The sequence below is a fragment of the Chrysoperla carnea genome, chromosome 5 (assembly GCF_905475395.1).
Source record: "Chrysoperla carnea chromosome 5, inChrCarn1.1, whole genome shotgun sequence".
Taxonomy (NCBI): Eukaryota; Metazoa; Arthropoda; class Insecta; order Neuroptera; family Chrysopidae; genus Chrysoperla; species Chrysoperla carnea.
The window spans coordinates 2,479,556-2,499,582 of NC_058341.1; the positions used below are offsets into that span (position 1 = coordinate 2,479,556).

Below are 20,027 nucleotides of genomic sequence, written 5' to 3' on the forward strand. Positions count from 1 at the left end.
GTGGTTTTGCCAAATTTTTTCCCAAATATATTTACAAAAATACAAAAAACACCTCAATTTTGAAAATGGTTTTTTAATTTTTGATTGTTTAAAATTTTCGTGTTCAGTTTATAATTAGTTTAAAACAAAAATAATTAATTTTTAATTATAATGAGTAATGATAATATATTACAATTTGAAAATGAAAAAATTTCTGGAGGTAAGTGGAAATTTTTTTTTTAATTTTTAACAACCATTTTCTAATCCAGAGCCCGAAAAATAGATCGAGACTTTGATCTGGATGCATTCACATTTATTGTTAGAATCCCTACAAAAGACATTTGTATCCATAACTCATAATTTTAATTCAGATTTACTTCGAAAAATGACGATTTAACGATTATTTTTGTCGGCGTTTTTACTATCGATAAAAAATGTAAAACTGAAACAAAACTGATAAATAGCGTCTGTGTTTTTACATATTTTAGACTCAGACAAGCCTGTTAAGCAGAATTTTATATATACCAAAATTTCGGAGCTTTTCAAATCGGTTTTAAGGTAGAATGAATGTTCGTTATAGTTCATAAAATCAATTTGTGACAACCAACGTGTACCTGTACATAATACTTATACAATATAAGTATACATACACTCATTATACACACACAGCTGCGTATTTGTAAATTATTTCGATACCTTAAAAACCACCTTAAATAAAATCTGAAGAAAAATTTTTTAAGACATGTTTTCAATTCTAGTCAAATGGTACATTTAATGCATGCAAAATTTCCAACTTTAACAAATTTCTTGTTTAAATGACGGGCAAAAACTTTTGAATTTAACAATTCTTAACATCTTCATAAAATTTTATTTCATTCCCTGTCATACCTTTATAAGGACACTCGCAAGATTAAGACAAATCGATTGACGTAAGAATCACTAAAATCGGCCCACAAGTTTGGTTTACAGAGTGCCGCCAAATTACTACTTTTTTGCATCGCGCAGTCGGGTAAAAATTACAAAATCTACAATATAAGTTAAATTTTCCCAATTTGTATAACATCACCTTTAGTGACACTATTAGGGCAAATCGATTGATGTAAGAATCATCAAAATCGATCCACGTATTTACTTTCTATACATAGACTGATAAACACGTTGCCACTTCTTTGCGTCGTGTAGTCGGGTAATAAGGATTGTTAGTGCATATTTAATGAAGTCTATTTGATATTTTATTAATACGTACTCCCACACGCAAATGGAAGTGGGTTTATAGATTATTAGGTTGTCAATTTTTTAGATGGATTCTAAATATACGTTCTAGTAAAATTAGTTCATATCATGTAAATGGTAAAAAAATATTTAATAGAATATCTATTTTCTATTCTAGCGATAAAAATAATTTATTTTCTTCTAAATAATTAATTTTAAATGGTAAAAAATGTAATTAATTGAATTGTAATTTTAAAGTGGTTTCGCTGTTAGCTCTGAATATTCATTGTTTTTAGCGGTACAAGAAAAGTTTAGAGAAACAAAATTTAAAAAAACCTTTCTTCGAAACCTTCGAAACTTTTTTTTTTGTAAAATAAACAAATATTTTTATACCATGTATGTATGAAATATACATAGTATATTAAGTTTAGTCCAAAGTTTGTAACGCTTAAAAATAATGATGCTAGGAAAAAAATTTTGTCATAGCTGTTCATAAAATCACGTAATTAGTCCATTTCCGGTAGTCCGTCCGTCCGTCTATGTACGCGATAACTCAAAAACGAAAAAAGATATCGAGCTGAAATTTTTACAGCGTACTCAGGACGTAAAAAGTGAGGTCAAGTTCGTAAATGAGCATCATAGGTCACTTGGGTCTTTGGTCCTTAGGACCCATCTTGTAAACCATTAGAGATAGAACAAAAGTTTAAATGTAAAAAATGTTCCTTATCAAAAATTAAACAACTTTTGTTTGAAACATTTTTTCGTAAACATTACTGTTTACCCGTGAGGGCGCCAATTAGGCGGAAATTTTATAATATGTACTATACTTGATTATCAGTTATGTATGTGTCACATTTTTGTATGTGTAATGTGATAAAGAAATCAACACTGACTATGCATGGTATTTCAACAATTAACTCAGTCAATTGTTTGTTTTCACTTGTTTATTTTGAAAATATTCAAAATGTTATACTTTATGCATTCCTCCGGAAAATTGCAATTTCTATAATAATGTTTGTCACAATTTATTATCTGAAAGCAATTTCTCTTGTATAACTATCAGTTATCCGTCGGCATTCCCTTAATTTCAAAATATTTTACCTATCCAATAAATTAAAAAAAAAAAAATTAATACTTTTATTATAATAAATGTGACAGCTATGGTAGGGGCTGAAAGAGGTAGGTGGTGTATTGTACAGAGGGGTGGTACATAGATATACAAATATGGATCGATATTTATATAAAAATTATTTGTCTTTGTAGGAATATCAAAATGTTTATACTTTATACATAATAATAATGTTATTACACAGATACCTGTGAATAGGGTGTCCTTCCAAACTTCTCAAAAAATACATATGCAGTCCAATTAAAATTGAGTCAGTCATTTTTACCCGACTTAAAAAAGAGAGAACGTTCTCAATACGACTGTATTATTTTTAAAATGTTTTTTTACCTCACAACTTTCGACTGGGTCAACCGATTTTTATGATCCTTTTTTTATTTGAAAGCTAGTGCTTCCCGTGTGGTCCCATTCCAAAATTTTTACATATTAATTTTCCCCAATTTTCTCAAAACAATTCATCCAATCGCCAAATAAATCTGAATTTTGTACTTTTTGGATCAAAAATACCTTATATACTGAGTTTTATCAAAATTGGAAACCAAAAATTTTTTTCGTTTTTTTTGGTTTTTAAAGGGATGCTTAGGAAAAATCACAAAAATCACAAAAAGTTTTTCGTTTCAGAATTCAATGAAACTTAGTTTTTAAGGTAATATTGACCCAAAAAATACAAAAACCGACCCAACTTGGCGATTTGGCGTATATTCTTCGAGATATTTTGACCGATATCTCAAAAAATATTCGACCAATGGTCAAACAAACTCGATTTTTGTACTTTTTGGATAAAAACACCTTATATACTAAGTTTTATCAAAATTAAATAAAAAAATTTGTCTCGAATTTTTTTAAGGGGTATCTCTTAGAAAAAATCTAAAAAATCACAAATTAAAAAAACCCCCGACAAATTTTTCGGATACGGAATCCTAAATTCTCACTTGAAACATGTATAAGAACACTATCCATTAAATTACCTTAGCGTTTAGAATATTTTCGACCAATTTTTTAGTTTTTTTCTTCTCTCTTTTCTTATCTTTTAGAGAACACTCGCCATTAAATAACCTTTCAAACGAAACAAAAAAATTAAAATCGGTGCATCCGCTTAGCCGTTATGATGCCACAGACAGACAAACTTTTTGGTTCGGGGGTTAAAATTACAAAAATCAAGTTATTTAGATAAAAATTATTCTTTCTCCAGGCCTATACAGCTTCCGGCCCGAGAGATAAAGCGAACAAATCAGAAATTTTAGGGCAAATAATTTCATAAATTAAACAATATTTTGACATCAACACATACCTTAGCCATTAATTTATGGTGAGGAAATTTTAAAAGTTGTGGCCACCATAGAGGAAGACATTCTGTAAATTATAATATGTGATGACAGCCTGTAGGTTTATGAAAGTTTTGATACGACTTTGTTGTCATTGAAAATATATAATTTAACAAATATATTTATTTAATATCGATATGAATGTTTGTTTGAATGTAGCCATCGTTATGATTTAACGTTATTACTGTTACGTTCAAACGTTAGCTAGATAGTTAGTTTATTAGTCTTTTAAAGTTAATTTAGAACTTAGCACTTAATTAATATGTGAAGTCTGTTTAACTAACAATACTAAAATTCTTACGCACACTATTAAAAATCTAGTTACTTTTAGTTAATTAAGTAAATTTTTCTATAAGTTCAAAGTTTAAAAATTTAAATTTAAATGTGGTCTTGCGCATATCATGCTTTCATCATCTTATATATGGGGTTCGATTCCGTCCATGCATAATGATATTCGTAAGTAAATAAATAATTTATTTATTAAGCTTAGGATATTGAAAAAACCTCGTATTCTTAAGGTAGTACGAACGCCAAGGAAAGCTTAATTCCGGGACCAGACCTCCACATTCTTGAAATCTAATAGAGCTAGGTTATTTTTGATCATAAATTTGAAAAATATGGCCTAAATTTAGTAGGATTACATACTTGGTTTATCAAAATTGGATAAAATTTCGATGTAATAGAGCAAAATTAAATATTTTGAATTTTGATGACGTCATCAAGTTCAAAAATTCGATTTTTTTAATAACACAGGCAATTTTGATCCGATCTTATTGGAATTTTTTTTGAAATCCACTAATTTTGGGTTATTCTTTTCAGCTGTGATGTCAGTTTTTCCCTAGTTATCACTTATGTGCTTAATTCCGGGACCAGACCTCTACATTCTTGAAATCTAACAGAGCTAGGTTAATTTTGATCATAAATTTGAAAAAAATGGCCCAAATTTAGTAGGATTGCATACTTGGTTTATCAAAATTGGATAAAATTTCGATGTAATAGAGCAAAATTAAATATTTTGAATTTTGATGACGTCATCAAGTTCAAAAATTCGATTTTTTTAATAACACAGGCAATTTTGATCCGATCTTATTGGAATTTTTTTTGAAACCCACTATTTTTGGGTCATTCTTACAAAGTTGGGCCTACTTTGTACAAAGATATAAAATGCTATTATTAATCCATTTTTATTATGACGGAATTACATAGATGCTGAGCGAAATAAAATAGAGCATTTTTGAGAATTTTCCCATTTAATATACGAAGTTTCAAGAGCATAATAATCAATAAAAATTATCATAGTTTGAAAATTTAAAAAAAAAAAAAGTTATAATTAAATAAGTAATTGATGCACATGCAAGGTAATTCAATGCATTCCTCGAATTTAGAGTGAAGGACTTATTCAACTATTTAGAAAGATTTAATGATAATAAAAATAACCATAGCAACTAAACAAATGTTACATTTGTTATTCAACTTTAAGAATTTTATTATTTACTATCTATTATAGACTTGTGGCCTCCGAAAAAATTGGAAAAATTCCCCAAAATTATGTTTTTCAGTTCTATACATGCTAGAAAAATGGGATTTTTGACAATCTATCCGGAATAAAGTCAAATTAAATTTGGAAAAACGCCCGAAAATTACGTTTTAGTCGCTTCTGAAAACTTGGAAAAACACCTTAAAATTACGTTTTCGAAGTCAATTCAAAAATCAATTCAAAATATAGCCAAATTCATCGGAATAATGAACATTAGAGAAATTTTTACGAAATTCCATCTTCGATATAATACCATTAGCTACATTTTCTTTTAAATAATTCGCTACATATCGAATAAAGTTTGTTTTTAAATAATTAAAAGCTAAAACTAAATATCAATATATATAAGTTCGATTCGATATCATTTTCATTTGATGATAGTGTTCCAATTTTGTAATTGATTTTACACCCACAGTTTTTCATTTCTACCTAGAAAATGTATAAGCACGAGTCTAATACAAAAAAATTGATTTACGCCGCTTGTATTCTCTGATAGAAATTTAGGTATTGTTTTCAACTTGAAAATTCAAATAAAAAAGTTTATGATATGATTTTGAAGAAAGAAAACTTCTAAGATAGAGAATTAATCAAAGTAAATTAGATGTTTTATTTCTTCAAAATCCTAATTATGGAGTTCCACAAAGTATAAAAGCTCTTTACAATTAATTATGATATCTTTATATTGTTGCATTTTTCTAGAATCTGGTGATAAGGTATCAATACTAAAACAAGCATTTCGGAAAAAGACTATGTATCCAGAAACACTATCCTTCAGTGTCGAATCCTATCATAACTGTTGGATATCCAAAAATTGTAACAAATAAAATTAGGGTATTTTTATGAAAAATGTTTTTGCTATTTAAAGTTTTAGTTTCAGTCAATTTAGAACCTAAAATTATTTTTTCGAAAATTGTAAGCTTTCGGAAAAATATCTCATTATTGCATCTAATCGAAAGAAAACACGCTAGCTAGAAAAAAAATACTTTAGCCAAAAGTTGTCAAGAGTAAAAGCTAGGACATTCGTCTAATGTATCCATGACTTTGATCTAAAATACCAATTTTAAGACCTTGATCTTCAAATCAAGCGTTTCGAATATGTGTTTCCTTTCGAAAATTTTTGTAAACGGTGTAACCTACCAACTCGTGGCTTATTGACCATTTATTCTAATTTCACCCGGTATATCGATTATTTTTATAAAGTTTACATTTGAGTTGATAGACAGGTATGAAATAAATAGGAAAATAGATGTAAGACTATCTATGCATGTACACTGTAAAAAAAAGTAGATCCTAATTGTAAGAAAAACAAAATTACAGAGTTTGGTAGGGGATATCATGTTCTGACATCAGATTGAGCCTAGTTCTCTGGTTTATAGAATAACACTTTAAATTAGAAAGTTGATTCTCATAAAAGAACTAACATTTTTTCGAAAATCGTTAGCTTTGGGAAGAAATGCATCTTAAAAATATGTCATTATTGTATTTAATCGAAAGAAAACTACAGAAAAATGCCTTAGTCATAACTTGTAACGAACAATAAAGATCATCGCCTGTGTCCATGACTTTAACTTGAAATTCTCGTTTCAAGGTCATTTGAACTTTGCCTTCAAATGTTATTGAAAATTTATCTGAGCTTAAAAGTCAGCTTTACTGTCCTTGATAACTTTTAAGAACATCAAAGCCAAGTAATAACGTGTTTTCTTCAATCTAGTAACTTTTTTTTACTGTGTAATTTCTTTTACGCTGTAATATTCTTTGACAGTTCTATTACAATTTTTAAAAGAAATTACATATAATTAAATTACATAAATACTAAAAAAAATTGATAATCAATAATAATGATAAAAAAAAAGAGTAAGTAATTTAGAATACCTTCAGACTATAATATGATACCTAATTACTTTAGGTTCCTAAACCTAATTAGGTATTATGTATATATTGGTATCGATTTTTTAAGTACTGCATTTTATAGGTATTATTAGGAAATGGCAAAAAGAAATTATATAATGTACCAAAAGAAAATAAAATTATGAGAATTTAACAAAATAATCCACATATAGTCAAGGAATCCGATACTGGATCTCTTGCATTCACGGTGAGTGTTAAAATCACTCGAAAGTTTCTTTATTAAACAAGTGAAAACAAACAATTGACTGAGTTAATTGTTGAAATACCATGCATAGTCAGTGTTGATTTCTTTATCACATTACACATACAGACATGTGACACATACATAACTGATAATCAAGTATAGTACATATTATAAAATTTCCGCCTAATTGGCGCCCCCACGAGTAAACAGTGATGTTTACGAAAAAATGTTTCAAACAAAAGTTGTTTAATTATTGATAAGGAACATTTTTTACATTTAAACTTTTGTTCTATCTCTAACGGTTTACAAGATGGGTCCTACGGACCCAAGACCCAATTGACCTATGATGCTCATTTACGAACTTGACCTCACTTTTTACGTCCTGAGTACGCTGTAAAAATTTCAGTTCGATATATTTTTTCGTTTTTGAGTTATCGTGTCCACAGACGGACGGACAACCGGAAATGGACTAATTAGGTGATTTTATGAACACCTATGACAAAATTTTTTTCCTAACATCATTATTTTTAAGCGTTACAAACTTTGGACTAAACTTAATATATTATGTATATTTCATATATACATGGTATAAAAATGATTACACTCTCCTGGCTCTTGGTGTATATTATTAAAAAAAATGATTACACATAAAATGCATTACTAATAATTGTTTTTTTTTGTATAATTCTTTATTGCATGTTTGGTGTAGCATCGTCACGACGGACAAGCAACGAGAGTTGTAAAACAGTACCAGAAGTACATCATCACAAACATACATCATCGAGTGCTAACTTTATTAACAATACTAGTATAAGTGGTAGTGGTGCAGGTGACAATGACAATGAACAAGATAATTATGGTGATGATCCTGATGGAACACCGTATAAAATACGTTCACAATCATTAATAAATTTTGAAAAGTATACAACAAGTCGACAAATCAGTTGTAGTGGTAGTGATAGTAACAACGAAACATTTTTGGATAATATTCATGAAACTGTATTTAGTCCGGAAAAATTAAAAAATAATAATAATAATATTAATATAAACAATAATGAAATTCATGAAACTAATAATAATCATCATAATCATAATAATCATATAAATATAATTCCATTAAAAAGTAATAATATTAAAAAACGTAGGAATTCATTAAATGAATGGGTTCGTATAATTCTTTTTAAAATCATTTTAAGGACGTTCATGCGTCAACGATATTAGTAGAGAAATTAAAAACAATATAATAAAGCGATAGTTTAAATGATTTTCTATGATTTAAAACAGGAAAAATATCCTGTTATCGAATTAATTTCATTAAATTTTAAGTTTAAAAAGTGACTAAAAGTAAGGTTTAACATGAGACTAAATGGAAAATATAAATCGATATTTTTCAAAAATTATATCGATAACCATACTTGAAACTTTTACCAGTTAACTATTATTTAAACTTTTAATAGAATTTCAAAAAAAAATTCTATTTTCTATTAATTTAAAATTCTTTAAAATTTACATACTGTTTCGCTATGAACGCACATAGCAAAACAGGTACACGCATGAACGTCCTTAATCTATAATGTATAATATTAATAACTAGCTTGATAAGCGAGGCTCGCTTCACTGGGCTTAAAAGTAAAAAACTACCTCTCTTGATCTCACTTATCTTCCTTCCATTATACTCGAAGCGATTGTTTTACACAGCTAAAAGATATGCACAGTTTTAAATTTTTTTAAATTGTAAAGTAGTCATAATTCATTGAGTATATCGAAAAAGGTGGCCATGAATTGTGATATTTACTATTTGAAATATTTAATTTATGGTTCAAAATGATAATCACAAATGGAGCAGAGTTATGATGATCACCTTGAACCATAAATTTAAGATTTCTGTAAAAATTTAAAATAGTAAATGTCAGATTAATTTTATTAACAAAAAAAATTATTGTAATATCTATATCTTTTTAATTTATAGCTCATGTGTTATTCTGGTGTATGAGCTATTTTCTGTAAAGTTTCATTAAAAACCATTCCCTAGTTTTTGCGTGAAAGCGTAACAAACAAACAAACAAACATCTTTACTTTCACATTCATAATATATAGGGATAGGGATAACTCGTTTTGTAGTAAACCAATCAAAAAATGACTTGCACACAAATTGGGGGACATCTTGTTCTGACATGAGATTGGAACTAGTTTTTCGGGTTGCTTTAACAGTCAAGAACTAGGTCCAATCTGATGTCAGACATGATGTTATCCCCATCAAACTCTGCTACGTTTGTCAAAGTTATTTTTTGATTGGTTAACTACAAAACGTGCTATTAGGCATGTTAGATTAAAATGATCCACCCTGTATGGAGGACACAGGGTCACAGGGAAACAACATGCTAAGTTACATAAACATTAGACTGAGATATTTGTAATTAGAGGTTTATTGGTTAAACCTCCTGAAAATGTACTTTTGATAATTAATTAAAGGAAAAATCCATTAATTTACTTTTGAAATGTATTTGTTATTGTGAAATACAAAAAAAAATATGTAGCTAGTTATTTTTAATTAAAGGTTTGTTTATTCAGAGGCGTAGCTAGGTAATTAAAGACCCTGGGTACAATAAAAATTGGGGCCCTAACTTATCTCTTACGGTTTTATCAAGTCCAAACATAAATATACACGGTGTTCCATGAGTAACGGACGTTCTTGTTGGATCAGGTAGAAAATAAAATTCTAAAACGAAAAATCTGACATTTCAGTAAAAAAAGTAACACAAAAATGAGGCGTAGCATGTTCTTTTCCAGTGTCCTTTAAATTTAAGTGCATGCAAAAACGTGTAGCTTGATACGAAAACCAACCCCTTCGTCCTGTGACAAAATTTTCCACAGTTGTTTATTAGGTTGGATACAATTTGTAAAAAAAATTCGACCTCTCAAGGGCTAACCCCCTCTTTTTTGGAGGTATTTAGTTTCATTGTACTATAATCCAAATATTACGAATTTAGTTACAAGTGGAGAAAAAATCATCAAAATCATCGGTTCATCCAATGAATAACAAGCATAATGAGTACACGAACACATGGTTGGGAGCAAGTATAGCTTTAAAAGATGCATTTGGACCTCAGCTTAGCACAGACAGTCTACCTCCAACAATCGACACACCCTTACCACCGCCCATCACGTTAGATGACGATGATGATCTGGGCGAGCTTAAAGATGACCAACGTACCAACTCTGATGCCAATGAAACTAGTGACGGGGATTTGGATCCAGAGAGTTTATATTTCCGAGATGGTAAACGAAAAATTGATATGGTTTTGGTATATGAGGAAGAGGATTTGGGTGTTATGACCGAAGCAGAATCACGTCGACGTGATCAAAGAAAAATATTTCAAGTAAGATTAAAATAGTACGACTACCAAGGCAATTTTAGATTTAGGGTTGAAATTATTTGTATCTTATTTTCAACTTTGATGATATATTTTATTATGACACATAGAAATTCGAGGAACCTTACAGGGCGAGTTGGAACATTACCTACTATCATATTTAAGGCTCAGCAGACGGTTACCATGACCATCATAAATCATATGTACATCTCTCTAACTTTAAAGTTATCATGAAAAAGTAAAAACAGTTTTGTTATAAAACTTATAATCTTTCATTTTTTTTAAAAACAAGAAAACAATTTTCTTTTTAAAATCCCAATTACCCTTGTGCTCGTAAATCTTTAAGACAACGATATATCGATAATGGTATATAATTAATTGAAAAATCTCGAAAAAATACCTGAATAATTGAAACAAAAATTTCAAATATTTTTAACATTTGACTCAGTCAAATAGATAGTTCGATAATAGTATGTTTGAATTAATATTAAAAGAGCTCCTTGCCTGAGTCATCATCAATTGATGACATGCTAGGAGCTCTGCCAAAAATTTACGTGGAGTATCCCACTGCTCATACCAAGATGGATCAATGTAACCACTGTGTGATGGTCAAGTATTATATAAGATGACTTTCAACATAGTGCTTGCGCGAGCTTCTATGACAATCAGAGTTTAAATTTTTTAACTACGATTAACGGTTTTTTTTTTCAATAGTTTATTAACGTTTTAACTTTCATTTAAAAAGTTTTTTTTTTTAAATTTCCTCCGATTAGTTTTGGAGAAATCTATGAAAACATATCATCCGTAAATAATCGGAAAATCCCACCAAAAATTTTCAAAATTGATTTAAACTTAGCTTTAAGCTTTTTATTTAAAATTGTCTTGATGCTCGTACATCCTTAAATCAAATATTTTTACAATTTTTGTATGTTTATTTTTATTTTTTTTTTTCAAATTTCTCTAGGAAAATTTAATAAAAGAAGGTTTAGAATTGGAAATTGAACCTAAAGATATATCATTTGATGGTAAAAGTGTTTTTGTTAAAATTCATATACCATGGAAAACGAAACAACGATACGCTGAAGTTATGAATATGAAACTGCCAGTGAAACGTTTCATCACCATTTCAGTGAAAGCTTGGGTATGAACCTGTTTAAAGCATATTTTTTCCCTCATTTTTCCGTTTCTGCTACAAGGATGTAGACAAGTATTTTAATGTTGACTTTGATTAGAATGAGGAAAAATTAAATCATGACTTAAAATGATCTTCATAACCTTTTTGTCACTATAACAAGTTTAATCTTTATGGTTATCGGTTCCTCCGAACTGAGCCGACAGAATACAATAGTTAATTCGAAAAATTCAAAACTAATATTTCGATTTGTTAGCTATGAGCAAAAACCTCGAAAATTTTCGATCAATTAAGTCAAAATTGATATATTTTTTGATCCCCTTCGAAGCAGAAGTGAGAAAATGATGCACCTTATCCTTGTCGTTATCAAAATGATTGATTTGTGTTTTAGGATGATGATAAAAATGTGAATAGTGTTACAAGTAGATTTCAGTTTTTTAAAAAATGGCATGACTATCTCTTAAATTTATTCCATTATGATTTTTCATTAATACCAGAAGAACCGTCATTTTATAGTGAAACAACCGGAGATCGTGAAGAACAGTAAGAGAAAACAACATTTACAAAGTGTCGCAAAAGTAATCAGTTCTATTAATTTTGTTCAAATAGGTTTATCGTAAAAGATCGTGTTACTTCGTTTACAAGTGCACAAAGAAGTATGATTGTTATGCAAATATTACTCAGGACCAAATACGATGAGACTGATAAAGTGAGTATGCGATAACAATAAAAAATTTTTTGATAATAGAGAGTTAAAAATAAATGAAGGGTGAAAATTTGGTTATAGTTTTTCTCAAATAAATCAAAAAGCGTTCTTTAATTAAGAAAATATTGATAAAAAAAAGTTGTAGCTAACTTTTTTTCTATATATTTTCGTTTTTTGTTCGAATTGGCTGCGATATGCTACTTTTAACGACAAACAATAACACTTTTTCGCGGATAACTCAAAAAACCGTACATTCAATCGAAAAAAATATCGAATTCCATTTGGATAGATTTTTTGGATAAAAATAAATAAAACTTTGAATTATTTTAGGTAGGTGTACGACGCTTATTAAATGATGGTGCATATCTCGCTTGTTTTCCATTACACGAGGGAGCTTACAACCATCCAGATTCAAACGGCACTATTTTAGATAGACATGTATGTATACCTATCGTATATCTGTATAAGGACCTTTAATAAAATCGCTATATAAACGTTCTATTCTTGATGTCAATTTTTGTAGTTATTATACTTGGAATGGGCACGTGCAAGTAAATGGTACAAAAAACAGCCATTATGTTTAATACGAAAATATTTTGGTGATAAAATTGCCTTATATTTTTGTTGGCTAGGATTTTATACAAAAATGTTATATTATCCAGCAATTGTTGGATCATTATGTTTTTTATATGGACTCTTATCAATGGAATCAGATGATAACATACCCAGGTTTGTTACCAAATCAAATTAGGACACGGGCAAAAAAAAAACTTCATTAAAATATGAATTTTCCCATTTTTTTGTTTTAGTAAAGAAATTTGTGATAAAACTGGACCAGGAAATATAACATTATGTCCATTATGTGATAAGGCATGTGATTATCAACAATTATCAGATAGTTGTATGTTTGCAAGGCTTACATATTTATTTGATAATCCTGCCACTGTATTCTTTGCAATTTTTATGTCATTTTGGGGTAAGATTTCATTTTTATCGCGTTTTTAGGTTCATAAGTATAAGGACTGAATGATCAAAAAAGAGGTCAACCTCAGAGTCTAACGGAAATAGCTAAATATTTGTATAAGAAATCCGATAAAAGCGTCAATAAAACTGATAAATAATTGATTTATTTTTTAACTCATTTCAAAGCTACAACATTCTTGGAATTATGGAAACGCAAGCAAAGGGTAATAGTTTGGGAATGGGATCTTCAAGGTATTGAAGAGGAAGAAGAATCACGACCGGGTATGAAATAATTTCTAAAAAAACAAGTACTCAAAATTTATAACTATAATTATTTTTTATAGAATTCGAAACAAGTGTGAAAACATTTCGAACGAATCCAGTAACTAGAGAAAAAGAGCCATATTTACCAACATGGTCCAGAGCATTACGTTTTTTTGCAACGGGATCTGCGGTTTTATTTATGGTAAATATAGATACGCATCAAAATTTTTAATTTAAATTGGTTCAGCTGTACAAAACATTCTGTGTAAAAAAATTAATCGGTAAATGAGCTTCAAAAAAGTTTTCATCATGAAGAAAATTTATCCTAGATTCTGTTTATGCAATAAACAAAACATTTCCTTACGGCGCTTTCCAAAAAGCAAACTAAAAATAATTTGTGTTTTGATGCTTTTTCGTTTTTAGAGCATTTTTTTTACATTTACGTCATACAAATTGCCTAGTTGACTAGTCATTTTTTGATCTTTTAGATTTTAAATAGTTTTATCTAATGGAATTGATTTTTAGATTTGTGTGGTATTAGGTGCCGTATTAGGAACAATTATATATCGACTGTCGTTAGTATCAGTGATATACGGAGGTGGTGGACATTTTCTTAGGAAACATACGAAAATTTTCACCTCAATTACTGCTGCCCTAATTAATTTAATTGTTATTATGATATTAACTAGGGTAAGTCATTATAATTTTCAGACGGAAAATGTAACGTTGATTGCTTTACCATATACAAATCAATTTCGTTTTTGTTTCAGATATACCATAAATTAGCATTATGGTTAACAAATTTAGAAAATCCAAGAACTCAAACCGAATACGAAGACTCTTATACTTTTAAAATATTTATTTTTGAATTTATGAATTTTTATTCCTCCTTAATTTATATAGCATTTTTTAAAGTAAGTCAAAACAACAGCATGTCTGGCATGCTTGCCAGAGAAATTGCTAAACGTTCCCGAAAACTCACGATGTTAGCCTAAACCTATCATAACAAGCCGTGAGCATAGAAAGTCTAGACCTCCATCGAAACCTCAAAGAAGTCAATATCGTTTTTTGTTCGCGCGTTATCGGTCGGGAAAGAATTTTTAAAAAAACTCAGCCGACTCTACCGAATGTTATGAAATTCCTTTCGGATCATATTTCTGTTAATACGCTTCGATCGACGAAGTTTTGGAAATTTTAAATACACAATAATTATTAAAAGATGTCAATAAATATACGTTCAGAATAATATCGTGAGTATTCGAAAATGTTCGGTGTTGGCACCGATAAAATCTGACAAAAACCGATTAAATATTAAGTAGTTTTTGATTGATTGATTTATTTGTTTTTTTTTAGGGTCGATTTTTTGACTATCCAGGTGATGAAACTTCCAGACATAACGAATTCCTTCGTTTAAAAGGTGATATTTGTGATCCTGCCGGTTGTCTGAGTGAATTATGTATTCAACTTGCAATTATCATGATTGGAAAACAAACAATTAATAATGTTCTAGAAATTTTTTATCCGTAAGTATATAAATGACCATAGAAATTTACTTCGATATTAGCAAAAATAAAAGCCTTAGCCTTTAGCTCAGGATACAATTACGCAGCTAATTTTATCGCAAGGACAGAGAAATGCTTTTAGAATTAGAGTTTATAAAAAAAAATAATTTGATTCCAAAAATCTGTTTAGAAAAATGTGGAATTGGTGGCGTCAACGAACACATCGTTCACATACCAAAGATTTATCAAAAAAACATACACGTTGGGAAGAAGATTACCATCTACAAGACCCAGGACGACTTGCACTTTTTGACGAATACTTAGAAATGAGTAAGATTTTGAATGACACCAAAATTTTTAAATTTTTGATATGGATCAACTTTTTAATTTAAATGGGCCATTCTATCTCTTATCTTTTAATTTAGTAAATATTTTAAAATTTCCAAATTTTTCTACAGTTCTTCAATATGGATTTGTAACATTATTTGTGGCAGCATTTCCACTAGCCCCATTATTTGCTTTGTTGAATAACATTGCTGAAATTCGTTTGGATGCCTATAAAATGGTAACACAAGCTCGTAGACCGTTAGCTGAACGCGTAACAGATATTGGAGCCTGGTATGGAATTCTAAAAGTAATCACGTATGCAGCAGTTGTTTTTAATGTAATGTATTTGTTCTGAATATAACATTTTTTACATTTATATCCAATTAAAAATAATGGAACATTTACTTTTAGGCATTTGTGATTGCATACACAAGTGATTTTATTCCACGAATGGTTTATAAATATAAATATTCCGAGAATTTCGATTTAGTTGGATATATTGATGCATCATTGAGTGTTTTTAACACGTCACATTATACGGCGGATATGGGAGCAGATGGAGGTAATGACCCGCCAACGTGTCAATATAGAGGTAAAATACCATTTTTAGAATAAGGGTGATTTCATGAATAGAATAAAAATATTACTGTTTTTAGTAGCATAATACTATAGACTAGGTTAGGTTAGATTGGCTGCCCTGGGGTGGGACACACTTAGACCATTGGTTCCTCTGTGATACCGAAAAAGGGGTTGGCCCATTCCCGGCCACTATACCATGAACCATTTAGAGCTGTTTAAGAACAGCAGGAATGCTTTGACGTCGACGGATTTTAGATCGGAAAGGTCGTCAAAGTGAGACTGACTCCAGTAAGTATATCTCTCTATCTGGGAAGTGGCAGGGAAGATGAGACATTGCCTCCTTCTCTTCACCACTGTGACAGCTTCTGTAGTACTGTCAGGCCCAAGCCAAAGAGCATAGGGTAGAGGAGAAGCAGCCCATATGAGCTAATGTAAAATCGTAGTATACGAGTTTCAGCGCCTCTACCGAGTCAGGCTTTCAAACTTAATAGTTAATAGTCACCCCCGCAAAGTAGTCAAACTTAATAGTCATACCCGCAAAGGCCTACAAACTTAATAGTTGATCGCCTCAGACTCCAGATGTCACTTATAATTATACTTCTGCTTCTTGTCTATCCTATAGTCTTTGGCCCAAGCGTTCAATAGTAAGCGTTCTTTAGTAAGGTACCAACACTGTAGTACTACATCTATCGGATCTTCTGAGAAAAAAGGCTATTTAAAGCATTTTCAAAAAGGTTGGTTTCCATAATGTCCCACAAGTCACTTGTTGAAAGTGAACTAGTTGGTTTTATATTTGTGGGTAGGCACTTTAAAAAAAAAGGTATTGAGACATTTAGGCTTCCGTATTCATAATATGACGCATTTTAAGTCAAATGTAGTGTCAGTCACATATTAAATCACCCTACAGCGTGTAAATAACATTATTTCTGGATCTAAATCCAAGAAAGGATACATATATACATACAAAGATTTTTTTCCACTTACCTTTTAAAAATTCCTACCCTGTCTAGGAATAAAATGAAAATATTTGGAAATCATTGTGATATCAGGATATTCAGTTAACATATTATAGGATATTTGTAGTTTAATTATAAAATAAAATAAGGTGGCGATCGAATTCCTCTCGAAACCTCTATTTGTGACATATTTTGATAGAAAAAAATTTCACTAAGATTAATAGGTTGAGCAAAAAAGCAGATATTTTGAGTTAGGTATATAGAAAAATCGTCTTTTCAGAATTTAATTTATCATATATCTGACCATAAAATTCAGATGTCGATCACCACCCTGTGAAAGGATAATTGTACACCAAGGTTTAAAATAATCAAATGATTAGAAAATTTTTTAGAAAAATTTTATATAATAGATATTTTAATAATCAGGAAGGAAAAATATGATACCAAGGTTTACAATATCAAAAAATCAATATTTCTTAAATCAAATCTTTATTCAAAATTTTATGAAAAAAATGCACAAGCACTTACAATTAGACCATATGGGAAGAACTGCAGGACGACATTGGCTGCATGGCATCTGATAGAAAACAAAAAATTCGTTTATCTAAAGTTTGTTTAAATAAAAAAAAGTACTTACATTTATTATTTAAATTCATTTTAAATTATATCATTTTTGGGTACACTTTTAATCATTTACTTAACTAGGCAATGTTCATTACATTTATTGAAGTTTAATACTTTCAAGCACTTAGAAATTAATATGTCGTGTTTATTTATGAAAACTAATTAAGCTCAAAGTTCAATAAAAACAATAAATAATATTTATTACTTGGCTTTTATTTATTTAATTACTTTAACTTTAATATTTAGACAAACGCTAGAAAAAGTTGAAAAGACGCTTGAATTAGTAACAACTTGTTGACTTAAATGAATACAGCCAATCAGAAGTCATTTTTTATTAAAATAATAATGGCCGCCAATATTAACCAATCAAAACGAAGTAAACAATAATGGTCATCATGCGCGTATATTTAAAAAAATGTTATTTATTTGTTTTTAAACCAATTTTAAAGTTAAAAACATTTTTTTGTCAGCTACATGAGATATTTTTACTAAATTATATGTTTTAGAATGCGCTGATTTCAGAAATGATGGCCATTTTTTTCTATCACGTAAGGTTTTTATGCAAATTCAAAAAATTGGTAAAAGCACTCGTTTATTAAAAATTATACAGTATAGCCTGCAGTCATAGTGGCATCCCATCTTCCTTGGTACCGTCTCTCGATATCGCAGACATCCTGGTGAAACCGTTCCCTCTGTTTTTCACTGCAAGCTCCCAGGTTTTCAGGAAAAAAGTCTATGTAGGAGTGCAAAAAATGGACCTTCAGGCTAATCTTGCAGCCTTGAGCTTCGTATGCTGCTAGTTGAACAATGGTTTTGTAGTCGGGATCCTTAATATTTACCAAAAACTTTCACACTACATTCTTGATGTCGGGGCAAGTGAAAACTCCCTCTTTCAACTTTCGGGAATTTTGTACATCGATATTAAAAACAGTCTCCAATCTCTTGCAAGAGTTTTACAAATTGTTTCATCAACCCCAAATTGATATGGAGAGGTGGTAACAAAACTTTTTCTGGCGGCACAAAACTAGTATTGATAACATTTTTCTCTCCAGGTTTTAAAGTTTCTCGGGGTGGCCAATCACTTTAAGTACAATGCTGTTCTCTGGCTCTACTATCGCATACGCATAAACAGCAAGGGTATTTAGTATAGCCTGCCTGCTGACCCAAAAGCATCGTCAGCTGCCTGTTGAACCAAGAGTTCCCACAAACCATCCATTAATGGTCCTGATATTTGATTCTTTCCAGGATAATGGCCAAATTATTACATTAGACTTAATATTTTATCATTTTTAAAAGATTATAAAATTTAGGTTACAGAAATGGACCAGACGATGAAAATAAATATGACTTAAGTCCACAATATTGGCATGTATTCGCAGCAAGATTAGCATTTGTTGTGGTATTTGAACATCTTGTATTTGCGATAACTGGAATAATGCAATATGTGATTCCAGATATTCCATCAGAGGTAATAACTTTTTGCAAAACTTATAATTTAAAAGCTTTTATATTGGGTGTGCTAAAACTGTCGCATTAGAAGAGGAAAAATTTTCTTATCGTTTTTGAATCCATTGTATCTGGGAATTTCATCGTTTATATTATTCTGCGCCCCTAGTTCGATAGGTTTGAACACTCTTCATAAAATAAACTAATATTCTAATTTTGATATTTTTAGTTAAAGACACAAATTTCAAGAGAACAATTATTAGCAAAAGAAGCAAAATATGAGCATGGTTTAAAACGTCGTGACGATTCAGAAGAAATTCTAAATATTTTAAAGGATAATAATTCGATTAAAAGTCATGGTAACAAATGTATTTATGCACTTGAATAATTCAATTCAAAACGCAGTTTGTACTCAATTAAAGTTGCTATGAAGAAAATGAATAATAATTCATATAATGAGTAAAGTCTAGCCAAAATATACGGAAGCCTGAATGTCTCAATAGCTTTTTGCTTTTATCTGGTTGTACGTTACCAGGTGGTAACACGGAACTCTGAAATGCTTTTTATGAATTTAGAATGTAATTTAAACAAACTGCGTTCTGGAAAATCTACTCCTCCAATTAGTTGAAATATAATTGATTAAAACATACCTTTATCTGATAGCTTTTCGAGGTTCATGGGCTCGCCGATTGAGTAAATTATCAGATGGATTAGATGCACATGTTGAAGTGACAACCAAACAACGTAATTCTGTGGGCTCAACAGTTTGGGAAGTCCTATAACGTGTTTGATTTGAATGTTTGTTATAAATCTTGTACTTATTTCATGTCAATTTTCAAACTGTGTTATTAAAAATGTTTTCTTAAAATCAATCATGTTCTTT

General features: G+C 29.8%; 1 protein-coding gene across 2 annotated transcripts; it reads left to right on the forward strand.

The window, feature by feature from the left end:
• Window positions 1-164: 164 nt before the first annotated feature.
• LOC123300142 (anoctamin-4) lies at window positions 165-19,983 on the forward strand. Of its 2 annotated transcripts, none has more exons than XM_044882632.1 (20): window positions 165-199; window positions 7,981-8,435; window positions 10,262-10,651; window positions 11,610-11,786; window positions 12,169-12,320; window positions 12,387-12,486; window positions 12,814-12,921; window positions 13,007-13,212; window positions 13,293-13,459; window positions 13,633-13,728; window positions 13,791-13,912; window positions 14,236-14,400; window positions 14,481-14,624; window positions 15,064-15,233; window positions 15,403-15,542; window positions 15,671-15,876; window positions 15,951-16,131; window positions 19,009-19,166; window positions 19,374-19,512; window positions 19,808-19,983. In XM_044882632.1, exons 3-20 carry the CDS (start codon window positions 10,304-10,306, stop codon window positions 19,924-19,926), a joined length of 2,898 nt encoding a protein of 965 aa, XP_044738567.1. In that variant the 5' UTR covers window positions 165-199; window positions 7,981-8,435; window positions 10,262-10,303; the 3' UTR covers window positions 19,927-19,983. The 2 variants fall into 2 exon arrangements, with proteins under 2 accessions (XP_044738567.1, XP_044738568.1); XM_044882633.1 differs by having other exon boundaries at window positions 19,374-19,503.
• The last annotated feature ends 44 nt before the right edge of the window (window positions 19,984-20,027 follow it).

Excerpts from the sequence above, each read along its gene's own strand:
- LOC123300142 (XM_044882632.1), top strand. The coding sequence starts at position 10,304 with ATGAATAACAAGCATAATGAGTACACGAACACATGGTTGGGAGCAAGT. Across the intron at positions 13,460-13,632 it reads AATTTTTATGTCATTTTGGG|CTACAACATTCTTGGAATTA; the intron begins GTAAGATTTCAT and ends CTCATTTCAAAG. Across the intron at positions 14,401-14,480 it reads TTATTATGATATTAACTAGG|ATATACCATAAATTAGCATT; the intron begins GTAAGTCATTAT and ends TTTTTGTTTCAG.